Raw genomic sequence first — 19531 nt, forward strand, 5'->3', positions numbered from 1 at the left:
GGTTGACATCATGGCAAATAATAAAATGAAAAGATATTGTTCCTTACTAAATTATACATATAGTTGAATATATATAAATGTTTTCTAGTTTTGCATTTTTCCATATACACAAACAATATTACTTATGGAATTACCCCAAATATTTAATTCCACAAATCTTTATAGAAGTAGCTAAGTTTCAGAGATAGTAAGAAAGATAACACTTTTTTCTTGTCCTGAGGAAGTTTTCAGTGTATTAAAAGAAAAGAATAACTGTGTAGGACTGAACAAGAGATGGTCAGTGTGGTGTAAGAGTCAGGGAGGAAAGAGTGGTTCACAGAGTCATGTTTGAGAGGAGCCTCAAAGTTGGCAGAGAAGGGCAGGAGGGTGAACGGCCTCATGAGCTCAGTCACAGAGGTCACAGGGATTATTCAGGGAATGACAAGCTGTGTGATGTGACTGGAGAATATGACTAAGTATGGGGCAGTAGAAGGGCATGAGCAAGCAAATGTTCCTGATTTATTTTTGTTAAAGGTGCTGAAAAGTGCAAAAGACATTAAATGTAGGAAGAATTGCTTTTTCAATAGATGGTGCTGGAATAATTGGCATTCATAGGCAAAAAAAGTGAACTTTAACCTAAACTTCACACTTTATTCAAAAGTCAACTCAAAATGAATTATGGACTTAGATGTAAAATATAAAACTATAAAATATTTAGAAAAAATACAGGGGAAAATCTTCAGAAAGTGCTAGGTGAAGAGTTCTTAGACTTTCTACCAAATATGCAGTCTATAAAAGACAAACAATTGATGAATTGGACCTCATCTAGATTAAAAACTTTTACTTGTGAAAGACCCTGAGTAAAGGATGGAAAGTCAAGCTACAGACTGGGAGAAAATATTTGCAAACCATGTATCTGACAAAGGTTATTGATGATATATAAAAAATCTCAAAAGTCAATAGTAAACATAAGTAAAAATGCAGACTCTCAAATTAGAAAGTTAACAAACACAGTCATATTTCACCGAAGAATATATGCAGATGGTAAATAAGCACAAGAAAAGAAGTTTGCATCATTAGCTACTAGATACATGCAAATTAAAACCACAGTGAGCTAGCACTCATTACCTTTCAAATGAACTAAAATTAAAAATAGTGTCCTCTTTGATTACTTTCACTAGTGTTTTATAGTTGTCTATGTACAAGTCTTTTGTTTCCTTAGGTAGATATATTCCTAAGTATTTAATTCTTTTCGTTGCAACAGTGAATGGAATAGTTTCCTTAATTTCTCTTTCTATTTTCTCATTATTAGTGTATAGGAATGCAAGGGATTTCTGTGTGTTGATTTTATATCCTGCAACTTTACTGTATTCATTGATTAGCTCTAGTAGTTTTCTGGTAGAGTCTTAGGGTTTTCTGTGTAGAGGATCATGTCGTCAGCGAACAGTGAAAGTTTTACTTCTTCTTTTCCAATTTGTATTCCTTTTATGTCTTTTTCTGCTCTGATTGCTGTAACCAAAACTTCCAGAACTATGTTGAATAGTAGTGGTGAGAGTGGGCACCCTTGTCTTGTTCCTGACTTTAGGGGAAATGCTTTCAGTTTTTCACCATTGAGGATAATGTTTGCTGTGGGTTTGTCATATATAGCTTTTATGTTGAGATATGTCCCTTGTATTCCCACTTTCTGGAGGGTTTTTATCATAAAGGATGCTGAATTTTGTCGAAGGCTTTCTCTGCATCTATTGAGATAATCATATGATTTTTATTTTTCAGTTTGTTGATGTGGTGTATTATGTTGATTGATTTGCGGATATTGAAGAATCCTTGCATTCCTGGGATAAAGCCCACTTGGTCATGATGTATGATCTTCTTAATGTGTTGTTGGATTCTGATTGCTAGAATTTTGTTAAGGATTTTTGCATCTATGTTCATCAGTGATATTGGCCTATAGTTTTCTTTTTTTGTGGGATCTTTACCAGGTTTTGGGATTAAGGTGATGGTGGCCTCACAGAATGAGTTTGGAAGTTTCCCTTCCTCAGCAATTTTCTGGAAGAGTTTGAGTAGAATAGGTGTTAGCTCTTCTCTAGATTTTTGGTAGAATTCAGCTGTGAAGCCATCTGGACCTGGGCTTTTGTCTGCTGGAAGATTTCTGATTACAGCCTCTAGTTCCGTGCTTGTGATGGGTCTGTTCAGATTTTCTATTTCTTCCTGGTTCAGTTTTGGCAAGGTGTACGTTTCTAGGAATTTGTCCATTTCTTCCAAGTTATTCATTGTATTGCCATATAATTGCTGATAGTATTCTCTAATAATCCTTTGTATTTCTGTGTTGTCTGTTGTGATCTCTCCATTTTCATTTCTAATTTTATTGATTTGGTTCTTCTCCCTTTGTTTCTTGATGAGTCTGGCTAGTGGTTTGTCAATTTTATTTACCTTCTCAAAGAACCAGCTTTTGGCTTTGTTGATTTTTGCTATGGTCTCTTTTGTTTCTTTTGCATTTATCTCTGCCCTTATTTTTATGATTTCTTTCCTTCTACTAACCATGGGGTTCTTCATTTCTTCCTTTTCTAGTTTCTTTAGATGTTCAGTTCAGTTCAGTCGCTCAGTCCTGTCCGACTCTCCGCGACCCCATGAATCACAGCACGCCAGGCCTCCCTGTCCATCACCAACTCCCGGAGTACACTCAAACTCATGTCCACAGAGTCGGTGATGCCATCCAGCCATCTCATTCTCCGTCGTCCCCTTCTCCTCCCGCCCCCAACCTTTCCCAGCATCAGAGTCTTTTCCAGTGAGTCAACTCGTCACATGAGGTGGCCAAAGTATTGGAGTTTCAGCTTTAGCATCAGTCCCTCCAATGAACATCCAGGATTGATCTCCTTTAGAATGGACTGGTTGGATCTCCTGGTTAGGTTATTTAGTTGACTTTTCTCTTGTTTCTTGAGGTGTGCCTATATTGCTATAAACTTCCCACTTAGCACTGGTTTTACAGTGTCCCAGAGGTTTTGGGTTGTTGTGTTTTCATTTTCATTCATTTGTATGCATATTATGATTTCTCCTATAATTTGTTCATTATTTAGCAGCGTGTTGTTCAGCCTCCATATGTTGGCATTTTTAATGGTTTTTCTCCCGTAACTGAGATCTAATCTTACTGAATTGTGTTCAGAAAAGATGCTTGGAATGATTTCAATTTTTTTGAATTTACCAAGGCTAGATTTATGGCCCAGGATGTGATCTATCCTGGAAAAGGTTCTGTGTGTGTTGAGAAAAAGGTGAAATTCATTCTTTTGGGGTGAAATGTCCTATAGATATCTATTAGGTCTAACTGGTCTGTTGTATCATTTAAAGTTTGTGTTTCCTTGTTAATTTTCTGTTTAGTTGATCTATCCATAGATGTAAGTGGGGTATTAAAATCTCCCACTATTAATGCATTGTTGTTAATTTCCCCTTTCATGCTTGTTAGTAATTGTCTTACATATTGTGGTGCTCCTATGTTGGGTGCATAAATATTTATAATTGTTATATCTTCATCTTGGATTGATCCTTTGATCATTATGTATTTTTCTTCTTTGTTTCTTTTCACAGCCTTTGTTTTAAAGTCTATTTTATCTGATATGAGTATTGCTACTCCTGCTTTGTTTTGGTCTCTATTTGCATGGAATATCTTTTCCCAGTCCTTCACTTTCAGTCTGTATGTGTCCCTCGTTTTGAAAAAATGCTCAACATCCCTCATAATCAGAAAAGGAAATCAAAACCACAATGAGATACCATTTCACACCAGTCAGAATGGCTGCTATCCAAAAGTCTACATGCAATAAATGCTGGAGAGGGTGTGGAGAGAAGGGAAGCCTCTTACACTGTTGGTGGGAAAACAAAGTAGTACAGCCACTATGGAGAACAGTGTGGAGATTCCTCAAAAAACTGGAAATAGAACTGCCATATGATCCATCAATCGCACTCCTGGGCATACACACTGAGGAAACCAGAATTGAAAGAGACACATGTACTCCAATGTTCATTGCAGCATTGTTTATAATAGCCAGGACATGGAAGCAATCTAGATGTCCATCTGCAGACGAATGGATAAGAAAGCTTTGGTACATATATACAATGGAGTATTACTCAGCCATTAAAAAGAATGCATTTGAACCAGTTCTAATGAGTTGGATGCAACTAGAGCCTGTTATACAGAGTGAAGTAAGCCAGAAAGAAAAACACTAATACAATATACTAATGCATATATATGGAATTTAGAAAGATGCAAATGATAACCCTGTATACGAGAAAGCAAAAGAGACACAGATGTATAAAACAGTCTTTGGGACTCTGTGGGAGAAGGTGAGGGTGGGAGGGTTTGGGAGAATGGCATTGAAACATGTATATTATCATATGTGAAATGAATTGCCAGTTCAGGGTCGATGCATGTTACAGGATGCTCGGGGCTGGTATGCGGGGATGACCCAGAAGGAGGATAAGAGGAGGAGGGAGGTGGGAGGGGGGTTCGGGAGGGGGAACTCATGTACACCCGGGGTGGATTCATGTCAATGTATGGCAAAACCAACCAATATAATATTGTAAAATAATTAGCCTCCAATAAAAATTAAAAAAAAATAAAAAAATTAAACAAAATAAAAATAGTAATATTTTTATTTGATAATATAAAAATGATACCAAATGCTGGCACAGATGCAGCAAAACTAGCACAAATATTGCATTGGGAGTGTAAAACGGTGTAGAAAAAGAGTATGACAATTTCTTGAAAAACTATATATGGCATTACCATATACCCCAGTAATTACATCTTGAGCATTTCTCTTAGAGAAATTACAACTCATATTTACACAAAAATCTATACATCAGTGTTCAGAACAGCTTTGTATTGCAGTAGTCCCCAGTCAGAAACAACCCAAATGTCCTTTATAAATAAATAGTTGAACGTTCATACCTCCCTGCCATGACTACTACTCAGCAGTGAAAACAAACTATTGATACATGCAGTTGCTTGGATGGATCTCTCTGAGATGTATAGTAAAAGAAAAAAGCCAACCTCAAATGTTGCAAACGGTATGATTCCATTTATATAACATTTGAAATGACAAAATTACAGAGATAGTGAATATATTAAGAGTTGCCAGAGTTGGGCGTGGAGAGTTAGAGTGGGAAGAGTGACTGTGGCTTTAATATGACAGCACCAGGAATCATTTTGATGGAATGGCCTTTACCTTGGTTGATTGTGGTGATCACACAAACCTATACATGTGATATAAATGCACAGAACTAAATACACACATACATAAGAACATGTGTAAAACGAGAAATCCTAATAAGGTCAGTGAATTGTACCAATGTTAATTTCCTGATTATGATATTGTCAATAGTCAGGCAAAGTGTTACCATTTTAGGAAAAGTGGTTGAAGGGTATTTGAATTCTATATTATTTCCTCCAACTGCTTGTGAATCTACGATTATCTCAAATTTTTTTTAAAAAGGTATATAAGGATAATACTGCTCCAGAGACAACTTTGGAAAATTACTGAGACAAATTTGAAGGGATGTGAATGCCACACTTAGGATTTTGGATATTATCCAGTGGGTAGTAAGAAACATTTGAAAAAAGTTATGTAGGAGAGTAATAAAAATGAGTAGTTTTTGACACTTTAGATAGAAATTTGAATGATTTAAATGAAAAGAACAAGATGGGCAGATAGGAAGCTATTATATTAGCCAAAGTTATGAGGCCTTTCACCAGAGAAACATGATGGGACACAGAGAAGAAGATGGATTAAAGAAGCAGATGACTGCTCAAGTAAAACTGACAAAACTCGGGGATTAACTGGACTTGTGAGTGAGGAAAAGAGTGATGTCATTAGTATCTTCGGAGATGACACTGGAGGCAAACCTGGTTTAAAAGGGCCTAGGAGGCATCCTAAAGGGGCTCTTTCTTTTTTAATTGGAGTATAATTGCTTTGGGCCTCCCTGGTGGCTCAGAAAGTACTGTGGCATCTTTGTCTCTGTCTTGGATCACTTGCTGTTAGGGAAGCCAGCACCAGGTGGTAAAGAACATCAAGCACACATGTGGCTAACACCCGAGACCTCCTCCAACAGCCAGAGAAGAAGTGAGGCCAGATGAGCATCTGAGTCAACTCAGAAAGGACTCTTGCAGCCCCAGTCAATCCCTGGATCAGGAAGATCCCCTGGAGAAAGGAATGGCTATCTACTTCACCACTCTTGCCTGGAGAATTCCATGCACAGAGGAGCCTGGCAGGCTACAGTCCATGGGGTTGCAAAGAGTCTGTCACAACTGAGTCACTAATACTTAACTTACTTTTGTAATTGCTTTACAATGTTGTGTTGATTTCTGCCGTACAACGTGAATTCAGCTATAAGTATACATATATCCCCTTCATCTTCAGCTTCCCTCCCACCCTCCCAGACATCTCAGGGGCTCTTCAATAATCAGGTAAAAGTACAGGTTTAAAGGGCTTCCCCGGTGGCTCGGTGATAAAGAATCTGCCTGCCATCTGGAGACCTGGGTTCAATCCCTGGGTTGGGAAGATTCCCTGGAGGAAGGCATGGAAAACCAATCCAGTATTCTTTCCTGGAGAATCTCCATGGACAGAGCAGCCTGGTGGGCTACAGTCCATGGGGTCACAAAAAGTTGGACACGACTGAGCATGCACACAGAGGTTTAAAGCTTAGGAAAGAAGCCAGAATTTGAGGAAATAATTGAGATGCAACCTTCAAATAGGTAATAAATGAAAATGTATAGATCCATAAGATCATTTTGAGTGTATATATCAAGAAGAGATGAGGTCATATCATGGAACTCCAGTAAATAAATATTTTCGGGGGAAGAATGGCAATGAAGGAAAATGAGAGAGTGATTAGAGAAAACAGAAGGGAGTTAAAGGGCAGAGCTCAAGAAGCAAAAGGGACGTGTCAAGAAAGAGGAAGCAGTTAAATTAATAGAGTTGCTGTCTAACTGCTCAGGAGAGGACAGCCCATTGGATCACTGGACTGAACAATTAGGAGTCTTCTGGTGCCCTTTGAACAAAGCAGCGTTGGTCAAGGTAGAATCCATATTGCAAAGGGTTAAATGGTGAGAAGGAAGTGATGAACAGAGAGCAGGAAATATGCCAAGTTTGCTAAAGTGTGGAGGTGATAGCAAGAGAAAAAAAATTGATGCTTTAGAAAGGCTGAGTTGAAGATTTTTTTTTTTTTTTTTAAGATTTTGGAGTTGAGGATCCAGTGGGTAAGACAACCCACTGGAAAGGTAAGGAAAGAGTCAAGTGAGCAAGGTACAGAGGAGATGGGAAAGGATGGAATCAAGAGAAAAACGTAGGGTTTGCCTTAGAAAGAATGAGCGGATCAGATGTTCAGATTGTATACTACAAAGGAATTAGAGAGCTATATATAATATAAATTAACTTTAATATAATTTGTGCTTTGTACTTGTTTACTTTTTTCAGTTTTTCAAAGGAGATTTTATAACGTTTACAATAGATTAGGCTATGATAAAGTTATCAGGTAAGGAAAACGAGAGAAAGAAAAGCTTGTTAGAGAAAATAAGATGGAGTCAGGTATAATGTTAGGAGGCGAAACAAATGCCATAATGTCTTGGGCTCTTGCTGTAAGCTAGCCACAATTTGAAAACTGGCTCATAAGCACTTTGAAAGCTGTATTTTCCTATTCCTATAGCATCAAGAACAGTGAGTGGCACACAGTGGCTATTTTGGGAAACATCTTCACTTTATGAAATAACGCTGCCAGTTACTACAGATTTTCCATATTTCGTTGTGCAGCTGAAAAATAGTAAGAAAAAATATAAAGTGACTGGACAAGAGATGAATCATACTTACAATCTCATTGTAAGTGGGGTCAGTACACTTTGGAACAGATTTTGTTTTCCTCCTCCAGGCTTCACTGGGATGTGGTAAAAGATAAAATTCAACATGTGCACTAGGCGCGGAGCCATCTGGGAGATGCTGCAAAGGAAAATGGTTATAAATATTAATGTGCGTGGCTATCAAAGAAAGCAAATACATGGCTACTAAATATCTAGACCAAAGACAGGATCAAGATTTATCACAGTCACTGTTTACAAGAAAAGAAGAGAACAATCAAAAGAAATACATCACGGCTCAAGAGGAATCCCAAAATACAGTTTAAAGGAGTAAGCACTGTGTCAGAGGGCTACATTTAAAACTCCAGTAAGTATGAGTTACTTTAGTTTTTTGTAGTAAAAACGAAATCTACATTTTTGACAGAAATGGTCAAGAGATGAATATAAGCCACTGGCTGAGACAGGACCTGAGTGCCTCAGGGGACTGTACACCACTTGAAAATAATAAAGAGAAAAAAATTCAAGTTTAACTCCTAAAATAAGATGTAGCATTTAATGACATATAAATGTATATTGCATAATATCATATTTTCAGATAGAATTTAATTAAAATATCAATTAGACCTACTTACAAGATTTTAAAGTAGTTATAATAATTTTATTATCTGAGTCAGGGGTCCCCAATCTCTGAGATCTAATGCCTGATGATCTGAGGTAGAGCTGATATAATAATAATAGAAATAAAGTCCACAATAAATGTAATATGCTTGAATCATCCTGAAACCATCCTCCACTCCAGTCCATGGAAAAGTTGTCCTCCACAAAACCAGTCCTTAGTGCCAAAAATGTTGGGGAGCACTGATCTAAATTATCCTAAACTATATTGGATAATCCCTTTAAATTGTCTTCTGTGGCACTCGAAAGTTGCGTTGAGTTCTGGCCTGATTGGTGGATCAATGATGTTAAATCTATAGCTCTCTGGACTCCCTCTCTCTAGCTTAGCCTAATAGCCTTTCTCCCCCTGAACTTCCTCAGCTGGCTTCAGAATGTCTCCCTTTTTCAACCTTTTTTCTTATGAATATTTTTATTTCTTAATAAATTTGAAGACAGACTATACTCTTAAAAGTTTGGAAACAACTGTACTTCAGAGAAATGGGTTCTATCTTTGTGACCAAATGGACAGAAAATTGTACTAAAAGCTGTGCATATCTTGCTTGATAAAATGAGAAATGTTTGTGTAATTTACATTTAAAGTGGATGAATTGAAAGTCACAATTGAGGAGTTTAAATGCTTATCTTGGTGAATACATCCTAACTACTAAATGAGTAGTTTTCAACAAATTCTGTGAATGACAGTGACACATCCACATGAACATCTAGTGCCATCCCCAAGGTCATTAGCTTGAATTTTACATCATTCTTTGGCAGTTAGAAAAGCATACTGGAAAGGAAGGAGAGTAAGGAAATGTGATTTACATTATTATAGGACTAACTTCTATTCTGTTCCAATTTACATAGTAAAAATCATGTCATTAGGAGAATCTGGGTTTATTATTATTCACAAATTAGAAAAAATACATCTGGACACATGCACATGTCATAATGCTAAGATCATCAAAACTGCTGCTTTGGATGGTGCTCAAGGTACCTTGCTCCACTCAGAATCCTTCCCCAGGAGGAGCTCTGAAATTTGTCAGTGACACAATGGAATTTTCTGAGAGACAGAAAAACATTGCTATTCATATTTGAGAGGGCTGATTTTGTGTGTGTGTGAGAGAGAGAGAGAGAGAAATGAAGGCAGTAACATGCTTCCGCGCTGTGTAATTGTCTCTCTTTTCTGCCTTTGGGCTTGAGCATTCCATACCTATAATCACTGTATGTGTCATCCTAGTGGTGACATCTTAGAATTGTGGTTCTGGGAGAGGCTTTGTTGTTGCAGTCTGGGCCCCCAAATTTCTCAACCGTGTGGCTTTTGGTAGATAACTTCTCTGTGGATCAGTTTCCAAACCATTTAAATGGAGATAAAGGTGGTATCGATCTCAAAGCATTCAAAAGATTAAATAAAATAAACCATGTAATGTGAGTATAGTGCCTGAAAGAGTAAGATCCAATATATGCTTCCTATTATTTTTATTTTCTATAAATTGAATATGAATACACTATATGTACTGATTGGACTAGATAGCCCTAATGTACTCTGACATTTGAGAGCAGGATTTTTCAGCATTGGCACTATTGGCATTTGGGGCCAAGTGAGTCTTTGTTGTCGGGAGCTGTTGTGTGCACTGAGGATACTTTAACAGTATCACTGACCTCTACCTACCAGGCTGCAGCAATACCATCCTCCTAGTTGCGAGAGCAAAGATGTCCCCAGACATTGTTAAATGACCCCTGGGGGGCAAAGCTGGACCCAATTGAGAACCGCTGATATTGATGACTCCCAAATTGGAATCTGTAATTCAGCCTTCAGATTCCAGTCTAGTGACCTATGAAGAGCTCTACAAGTAGGTTACACTCTAACCAAAATCCATCTTCACTTTTCTCACTACTCCAAAATTGATTTTTTTTCCACCTGTTGAAATTGAATTAAATGATACAGTTTCATTTCTCCAATATCTCCCTTGTCACTGATTTTCAAATCCAAGTATGTACCAAGATCAACATCCTCCCTTTTTGCCTTAGTTCATCTGCCACCATAGATCTTTATTCCCTAACTTATAATTAGATTTCAATTATTTTTTGTGTCACAGTCTTCCCACTTCATTCCCTCATTTATTCTGTTTATCACTGTTGTATTTAACCTTCCTGGAAACTGTTTTGACTGTGTCACTTTCCTTCTTAGAACATTTCAAGGATTCCCCATAGAGGGATAAGCTCCCAATCACAGAACAGAAAAAGTATTTTGTATACCAGCTTTCACCAGGCATTTACTAATTAAAGGTTTGGGCTTCTGTTTCCAATTAGTCTTTGACAAGATCCTTGAATATCCTATTGTTTTCAGAATAATAGAACAATTTAAGTCAGGGATGCATTTGATCTGAGCAGCACAGTTAGTCTGTAAATGCAGACATGGATTTCTCAAGTGTTTAAGAGAATTCTTTATCCCCCTAAAGAATACGCCTAGAGTGCAGGAGACCCCGGTTTGATTCCTGGATAGGGAAGATCCACTGGAGAAGGGATAGGCCGCCCACTCCAGTATTTTTGGGCTTCCCTTGTGGCTCAGCTGGTAAAGAATCCACCTGCAATGTGGGAGCCCTTATCCCTGGCTTGGGAAGATCTCCTGGAGCAGGGAAAGGCTACCCACTCCAGTATTCTGGCCTGGAGAATTCCATGGACTGTATAGTCCATGGGGTTGCAAAGAGTCGGACATGACCGAGCGACTTTCACTTTCACGTTTTTTCCCCTGTAGCAGCTGTCTTATCAACACTTTTCACCTGCTCCTCTTACTGGGACTGTAACCTGCCCCTTAAAGATCTCATCTGATTTATTAATCACTAGGTGTCTTTTCATCAACACTTCTCATTTCACCCTTATGTTTATGTGAACTAAATTTTTATTTTAAAATGACTAAATAACTCCTACTTGTCTAACTGTCTTACCCCAGGATTGTTACTCTGGTTGTGTTTTAGACCTTCACAAAGACTTAACACTTTGAAGAGTGATAAGGCTTGGGGTTACAGAGTTCTTAGTCTGAGGTTCAGTCTAAACAATGAGAAGTTTCCTTGTATCACCCAGTTCAGTTCAGTTCAGTTCAGTCGTTCAGTCATGTCCGACTCTCCGCGACCCCATGAATCACAGCACGCCAGGCCTCCCTGTCTATCACCAACTCCCGGAGTACACTCAAACTCATGTCCACAGAGTCGGTGATGCCATCCAGCCATCTCATTCTCCATCGTCCCCTTCTCCTCCCACCCCCAACCTTTCCCAGCATCAGAGTCTTTTCCAGTGAGTCAACTCGTCGCATGAGGTGGCCAAAGTATTGCAGTTTCAGCTTTAGCATCAGTCCCTCCAATGAATCGATGCTTTTGAACTGTGGTGTTGGAGAAGACTCTTGAGAGTCCCTTATACTGCAAGGAGATCCAACCAGTCCATTCTAAAGGAGATCAATCCTGGATGTATCACCCAGAGGACATTCTTATTCATGGTGGACTGAAGTCAAGGAGTACTACCAGTCTTCTAGAATTCTGCCTGATGTTCTTACTGTGCTCAGAAAATGATGTGAAGTCATCCAAATTTCATTTTGTTGCCTAGACCAACTCTGAATTTTTTACATTCTAGATTTCCCATTAAACTGCTTATTATTTTTCAAAGTTCAATAAATAGTTTTATATGCGTGTTAGTTTCCTTATGAGATAAGAAATTATTTAAAAGGAAAATCCATGTCTAGTTGTTCCTCTCCTCCCCTACCCCTACATTTGCTTTGGATTTTGCTCCATTGGTTACTTTATCCTGCTAACCTAACCCCACCCTCATTTCCTTCTTCTAAGCATTCAGTATGTTTCTGAATTGCCAATTAAAAGTTTTAAATCCTCACTTGAGATTGGGTTTTTCTTTACCTTATTCGTTTCTTTCTTTTCACAACTGTCTTCCTCAAAAGCATTCTTTTCCTTCATAGAAGCGCTAACCCTAACACAATACTTGGCATTAAGTGAATACTCAAGAAATGAAGCAAAGTGAAGTGAAAGTCACTCAGTTTTGTCTGACTCTTTGCGACTCCAAGGACTATACAGTCCATGGTATTCTCTAGGCCAGAATACTGGAGTGGGTAGCTATTCCTTTCTCCAGGGGATTATCTGAACCCAGGGATCAAACCCAGGTCTCCCGCATTGCGGGCAGATTCTTTACCAGCTGAGCCGCCAAATACTCAAGAGGCAGCTATCAAATGACTGAATTAATGAGCTATATATTTATAGTGCCTAGCTCTTTGAAAGTACTTCATAAGTATTTGCTGAATCATTATTTATAATGCAATATAAAAACCAGTTTGTTCCACAGTTTGTTGTGATCCACAAAAAGGCTTTTGCGTCATCAAGGAAACAGAAGTAGATTTTTTTTTGGAATTCCCTTGTTTTCTCTATGATCCAACAAATGTTGACAATTTGATCTCTGATTCCTATGCCTTTTCTAAGCCCAGCTTGTATATCTGGAAGCTCTTGACTCAAGTATTGCTGAAACCTAGCTTGAAGGATGTTGAATATAACCTTACTAGGATGGGAAGTGAGCACAACTGACTGGTAGCTTGAACATTCTTTAGGACTGCCCTTTTAGGAACTGGGATGAAAACTGACCTTTTCCAGGGGATGAGATCATTGGATAGCATCACTGATTCACTGGACATGAACTTGGGTGAACTCCAGGAGGTGGTGAGGGACAGGGAGGTCTGGCGTGCTGCAGTCTGTGGGGTTGTAACGAGTTGGACATGACTTAACCTCAGATATGCAGATGACACCACCCTTATGGCAGAAAGTGAAGAGGAACTCAAAAGCCTCTTGATGAAAGTGAAAGAGGAGAGTGAAAAGGTTGGCTTGAAGCTCAACATTCAGAAAACGAAGATCATGGCATCTGGTCCCATCACTTCATGGCAAATAGATGGGGAAACAATGGAAGCAGTGTCAGACTTTATTTTTTTGGGCTCCAAAATCACTGAGGATGCTGATTGCAGCCTTGAAATTAAAAGATGCTTACTCCTTGGAAGGAAAGTTATGACCAACCTAGATAGCATATTAAAAAGCAGAGACATTACTTTGCCAACAAAGGTCTGTCTAGTCAAGGCTATGGTTTATCCCGTGGTCATGTATGGATGTGAGAGTTGGACTGTGAAGAAAGCTGATCGCTGAAGATTTGATGCTTTTGGACTGTGGTGCTGGAGAAGACTCTTGAGAGTCCCTTGGACTGCAAGGAGATCCAACCAGTCCATTCTAGAGGAGATCAATCCTGGGTGTTCATTGGAAGGACTGATGCTAAAACTGAAACTCCAGTACTTTGGCCACCTCATGCAACGAGTTGACTCACTGGAAAAGACTGATGCTGGGAGGGATTGGAGGCGGGAGGAGAAGGGGACGACAGAGAATGAGATGGATGGATGGCATCACCTACTCGATGGACATGAGTTTGAGTGAACTCCGGGAGTTGGTGATGGACAGGGAGGCCTGGCGTGCTGTGATTCATGGGGTCACGAAGAGTCGGACACGACTGAGCGACGGAACTGAACTGAAATGAACTAGCAACTGAAAGTGAAAAATGATGGACTGTAGCCTACCAGGCTCCTCTGTCTGTGGAATTTTCCAGGCAAGAGTACTGGAGTGGGTTGCCATTTCCTTCTCCAGGGGATCTTCCCAACCCAGGGATCAAACCTGGGTCAACAACATAAAAACCAGAAGTCTTCCTAACTTCTTAAGATTTAAGTAGTTTCTTTTACCTATTGCAACATTTCTTATTGTAACCAAGCAATAAAAAGCCCACTGTTTAAGAGTCTGTCATAAACAGTGAAGTAAGTCAGAAAAAGGAAAACAAATATTGTATATTAACATGTGTGCATGTGTGTGGAATCTAGAAAAATGGTATTGATGAACCTATTTGGAAGGCAGAGATAAAGACAAAGACATAGGGAATGGATATGTGGACACAGACGATGAAGTGGTGGGATGAACTGGGAGACTGGGATTGACATATGTGTGCTGCCAAGTGTGAAACAGATAGCTCTTGGGAAGCAGCTATATAGCATAGGGAGCTCTGCTCCATGCTCTATGATGACCTAGAGGGGTGGGATTGGGAGGGAGGTCCAATAGAGAGGGGATATATGTATATTTATAGCTCTTTCTTGAAAGTCCCTTGAACTGCAAGGAGATCAAACTAGTCAATCCTAAAGGAAATCAATCCTGAATATTCACTGGAGGGACTGATGCTGAGGCTGAAGCTCCAATAATTGGGCCACCTGATGTGAAGAACAGACTCATTAGAAAAGACCCTGTTGCTGAAAGAGACTGAAGGCGGGAGAAGAAGGGGATGACAGAACATGAGATGGTTGGATGGCATCACTGATTCAATGGACAGGAGTCTGACCAAGCTCCAGGAAGCCTGGCATGCTGCCGTCCATGGGGTTGCAAAGAGTTGGACATGACTGAGCGACTGAACAGCATAGCTGATTCACTTGGTTGTTCAGCAGAAATTAACACAACACTGTCAAGAAACTATCCCAATTAAAAACAGAAAAAAAGCCGACTGCAGGGTAAAATAGATGTATCTTGGGTCTGCTTCCAAGGTCTGTCCTAGGTGTTTACCCTGAACGCAAAGCTGTCTGACGGCATCTCTCTGCTAGAGCTGATCTTTTCATGCACACCACTGCATCAGGAATGTATGTGTTAAGGTCTGTTTGTTATGTTCAGTATCTTAATGTAGCCGCTCAGTCGGCTACATCCTGACCCAGGGATGGAACCCAGGTCTCTGGCATTGCAGGCAGATTCTTTACCATCTGAGGAGTCTCTTAATGCTTCACTTCAAAAACTTTGACGTTATCTCATCTCATCTCTCAGATCCTGTTAGACAATTAGATCCTTAAGACCCTTTCTTACTCCTTTTTTGCTCCAGCTGAAGCTAGACTGTATTTGTAACATAACTACTTGCACTCTGCCTCAGAATGAATCCTTGGTCACCATTCTTACTCAGAGGCTTGATCGCTAATTGCTGTCCTTTTCCTGAGACCTTGTTTACTCTTCTGTGATAATCCTCTCAACCTTCCGGACTTTACTAACTCATTAAAAATCTCCTTGACAATAAGCACAGCAGGTTATTTAAGCCTGCTTCTAGGAACTAATGATTATCCGACAATTTCTTGGGGGCCTAATAGATGACGGAGTGTGAACTAAAGTCATATTTTCGCGCTACATTCCTATGCCCTCTCGCAACCACCAATAAGTTTTCCTCTCCACGTCCTGCTGTGTGGAGTACATGGAAGAAACGGAAAGAGGTACATTCAGTTTAATTGGAGGAGTGCCTTATGGGGGACTTTGTGTGGGGGCAGGAAAATGGCCCCACATTAGCAGCAAGCACTCCCTGCCGAGGAAATATATATGTCTCACATGTGTTTACTATTTTTTCAAATATATTTAGGTGCTTTTGTTAACACAATTTTATTATTTAAAAGCACTGCTGCATTTATAGTAGTTTTAAACATTTTTGTATTTCTTAGATATATCAGATATCAAAAGGACTTCAGTGGCATCTGAGAAATCAGAAACTTTTTTGCTTGTTTAAAAAGAGGCTCCTCTAGTTGAAAAGATTAGAAACAGAAGTCTCACAATATTCTTAGCATTCCCTGGTGGAAGAGACTTCTCAACTGAAGAGTGAAATATAGGGGATTCTTATCTTGGTTATTATTTTAAATTAGAAAAATTTATATATATATGAACATATATATTAGTAAATCTTTATTCACAATGTGTGCTTAGTTGCTCATCATGTCCGACTCTTTGTAATCCCATGGACAGAACCCCGTCAGGCTCCTCTCTCCACGGGGATTCTCCAGGCAAGAATACTGGAGTGGGTTGCCATACCCTCCTCCAGGTAATCTTCCGAACTCAGGGACTGAACCCAGGTCTCCCACATTGTGGGCAGATTCTTTACCATCTGAGCCATCAGAGAAGTCCTTATTGACAATGTTGACTTCTAAATAATGTTAATAGTTGTGTGAGTGTGCAAAGTTGCTTCGGTCGTGTCTGACTCTTTGTGACCCCATGGACTGTAGCCCGTCAGGCTCCTCTCTCCACGGGGATTCTCCAGGCAAGAATACTGGAGTAGGTCGCCATGCCCACCTCTAGGGGAACTTCCCAACCCAGGGATTGAACCCAGGTCTCCCACATTGCAGGTGGATTCTTTACCATCTAGCCACCAGGGAAGCCTGGTGCCACCTGGGTAGCCCTGTTAATAGTTCAGTTGAGTTCAGTCGCTCAGTCGTGTCCGACTCTTCGCGACCCCATGAATTACAGCACGCCAGGCCTCCCTATCCATCACCAACTCCCGGAGTTCACTCAAACTTATGTCCACAGAGTCGGTGATACCATCCAGCCATCTCATTCTCGGTCGTCCCCTTCTCCTCCCGCCCCCAACCTTTCCCAGCATCAGAGTCTTTTCCAGTGAGTCAACTCGTCGCATGAGGTGGCCAAAGTATTGCAGTTTCAGCTTTACCATCAGTCCTTCCAATGGACACCCAGGATCGATCTCCCTTAGAATGGACTGGTTGGATCTCTTTGTGGTACAAGGGACTCTCAAGAGTCTTCTCCAACACCACAGTTCAAAAGCATCAATTCTTCGGCGATCAGCTTTCTTCACAGTCCAACTCTCACATCCATACATGACCACGGGAAAGACCATAGCCTTGACTAGACGGACCTTTGTTGGCAAAGTAATGTCTCTGCTTTTTAATATACTATCAAGGTTGGTCATAACTTTCCTTCCAAGGAGCAAGCGTCTTTTAATTTCATGGCTGCAATCAGCATCTGCAGTGATTTTGGAGCCCCAAAAAATAAAGTCTGACACTGTTTCCACTGTTTTTCCATCTATTTCCCATGAAGTGATGGGACCAGATGCCATGATCTTTGTTTTCTGAATGTTGAGCTTCAAGCCAACCTTTTCACTCTCCTCTTTCACTTTCATCAAGAGGCTTTTGAGTTCCTCTTCACTTTCTGCCATAAGGTAGTGTCATCTGCATATCTGAGATTATTGATATTTCTCCCAGCAATCTTGATTCCAGCTTGTGCTTCTTCCAGCCCAGCGTTCCTCATGATGTACTCTGCATATAAGTTAAATAAGCAGGGTGACAATATGCAGGCTTGACGCACTCCTTTTCCTATTTGGAACCAGTTGGTTGTTCCATGTACAGTTCTGACTGTTGCTTCCTGACCTGCATACAGGTTTAATAGTTAAATATGCCAAATTTCTGTCTTCATTTCTTGCCTCAGGTTGCACATAGCTTTTCAAATGGTTTTCAGTGTTACTTTTGTATTTTTTGTGATCACTGAATGAAAGTATCTTAAAAATATAATTCATCAAAATTGAAAAAATAGTAAGCAGTAGTGTGTTGGTGTAAAAAGAAAACAAAATATAAACTGTAAAGTAAATAAAACCATCTTCACATTGTAGGGTATGCCAGCAACTCTTCATATGAGTATATGAAAAAAGACTTTTTCATTCACAGTAATAATAATAAGAGCTACCACATAGTGAGTGTTTAGTTTATTTAAAGAAGCCTGTTAAAATAACCCTTGAGCTGGTATTATCTTTATTTTATTCAAGAGGTTTCAATGTAAAGCCTATGCTTTTATCCACTACCCTGTAAGGTCTCTCTACAAAGAATGCAGAGGACAGATTCAAATTAAGAGCACTTCGACATAAAATTTTCTTAGTTATGTGATGAAAGTACATGCTTTAAAAATATCAGACACTTTGGAAATGTCTGTAGATTAATTCAAAGTTTAATTGTATTTAATAGGTTATTATCTTTTTGATGAATAATTTATGAGAATTTTCCATCAAGTTTTTTTTTTAACTTAAATGTTTCCAATCATAGGGTAATATAGGCATTGGTAGAAATTAACTGACGGTGATTAAAACAAGATAGGACTATCAAAACCTGAGGTCTATGCCAGAAACAAAACAATGTACTAAAAAAGCATTTCCCTCATTTATGTGCCTGCCAAATGGCAATTTTTGAAATTCAGGCTGGCCATCATGCAGAGGGCATTTTTATAAAATGACAACGTACAATGAAAGTACAGGAGTACAATAAAAATGCTTGTGATGTATGGTTTGCTGTATGCATCAAAGAAATGGTGGAATGATTTTTCCAGGCTTTGTGTTAATTTGTGTAGAATGGGATGATTTCAGGTCTTTGTGAATTCAATTAGGATGGTCTTCTGCTTCAGTTCATATCAATTTAAGCCTTTAATAGAACTTATCATTAATAGGTGATTTCCAATAATTAAAAAAAAATCAAACTACCATATGTCTAGCACTTTGGATGTTCTGAGAGAGGACACAGAAAAGTGATCAAAATAGTTTCTGCCTTCAAAGCAATAACAAACTCATTGGCATGATCATCTTATATCATATATATTAAAATTTTTAATCCTCTACTTAATATAGTTAGCAACCAGACAGAAGTCACAGTCTAGTAGATAGAAATTCTTTTCTGACTCAGTACATATGGATTGAATTGCTTCTAAAAGTTCAGAATTCTAACTAGGGCATCAGACTTTCACTGAAGTATCTTGTGAAACTTGAAAAGTTTTTCCATTTCTCAATATTAATAACATGTAACATGTAAGGCATTAAACCTCATTTGATTTTTATAATCTACTCAATAGAAAATACTGAAGAACTGTTTGAGTTAACTGGTAATTAAAAAATTTATTTTACAGTTGCATTGAACCACTGTAGATGGTTTCCAATTTCCAAAGCCTTAGCTTCTATCCACAGGGCTGAGAAATCTAAATACAAGTAAGAGACAGACTATGTTTTGTTAGTGATTGCTGAGGAATTGTGATGAACAGATAAATACTGGAAGGTTAGCCTTATGATGTTATATTTGATAAGATGGGGAAAAAAGATGAATTATAAAAAGCCGAAACTAGTAATTTAGAGGTAAAATGTAACAGTTTTTTTACCCATATACCTCAAATATTTGCCTTGATCATGTCCAACTAAACAGTTATGGCCAAT

The 19531-nt window shown here is 39.0% G+C and overlaps 1 protein-coding gene across 3 annotated transcripts in view; it reads right to left on the reverse strand.

The window, feature by feature from the left end:
- The window catches only part of PIK3C2G (phosphatidylinositol-4-phosphate 3-kinase catalytic subunit type 2 gamma), a 464511-nt gene that overhangs the window by 9531 nt on the left and 435449 nt on the right, over nt 1-19531 (reverse strand). For all 3 annotated transcript variants that reach the window (XM_055394272.2, XM_055394271.2, XM_055394273.2), the window contains one exon: nt 7833-7958. In XM_055394272.2, the coding sequence (XP_055250247.2) occupies nt 7833-7958 (126 nt within the window). The remainder of the gene's footprint in view (nt 1-7832; nt 7959-19531) is intronic.

This window comes from Moschus berezovskii, chromosome 6 (assembly GCF_049115385.1).
Source record: "Moschus berezovskii isolate FMDL1 chromosome 6, NW_MosBer_1.0, whole genome shotgun sequence".
Classification (NCBI taxonomy): domain Eukaryota; kingdom Metazoa; phylum Chordata; class Mammalia; order Artiodactyla; family Moschidae; genus Moschus; species Moschus berezovskii.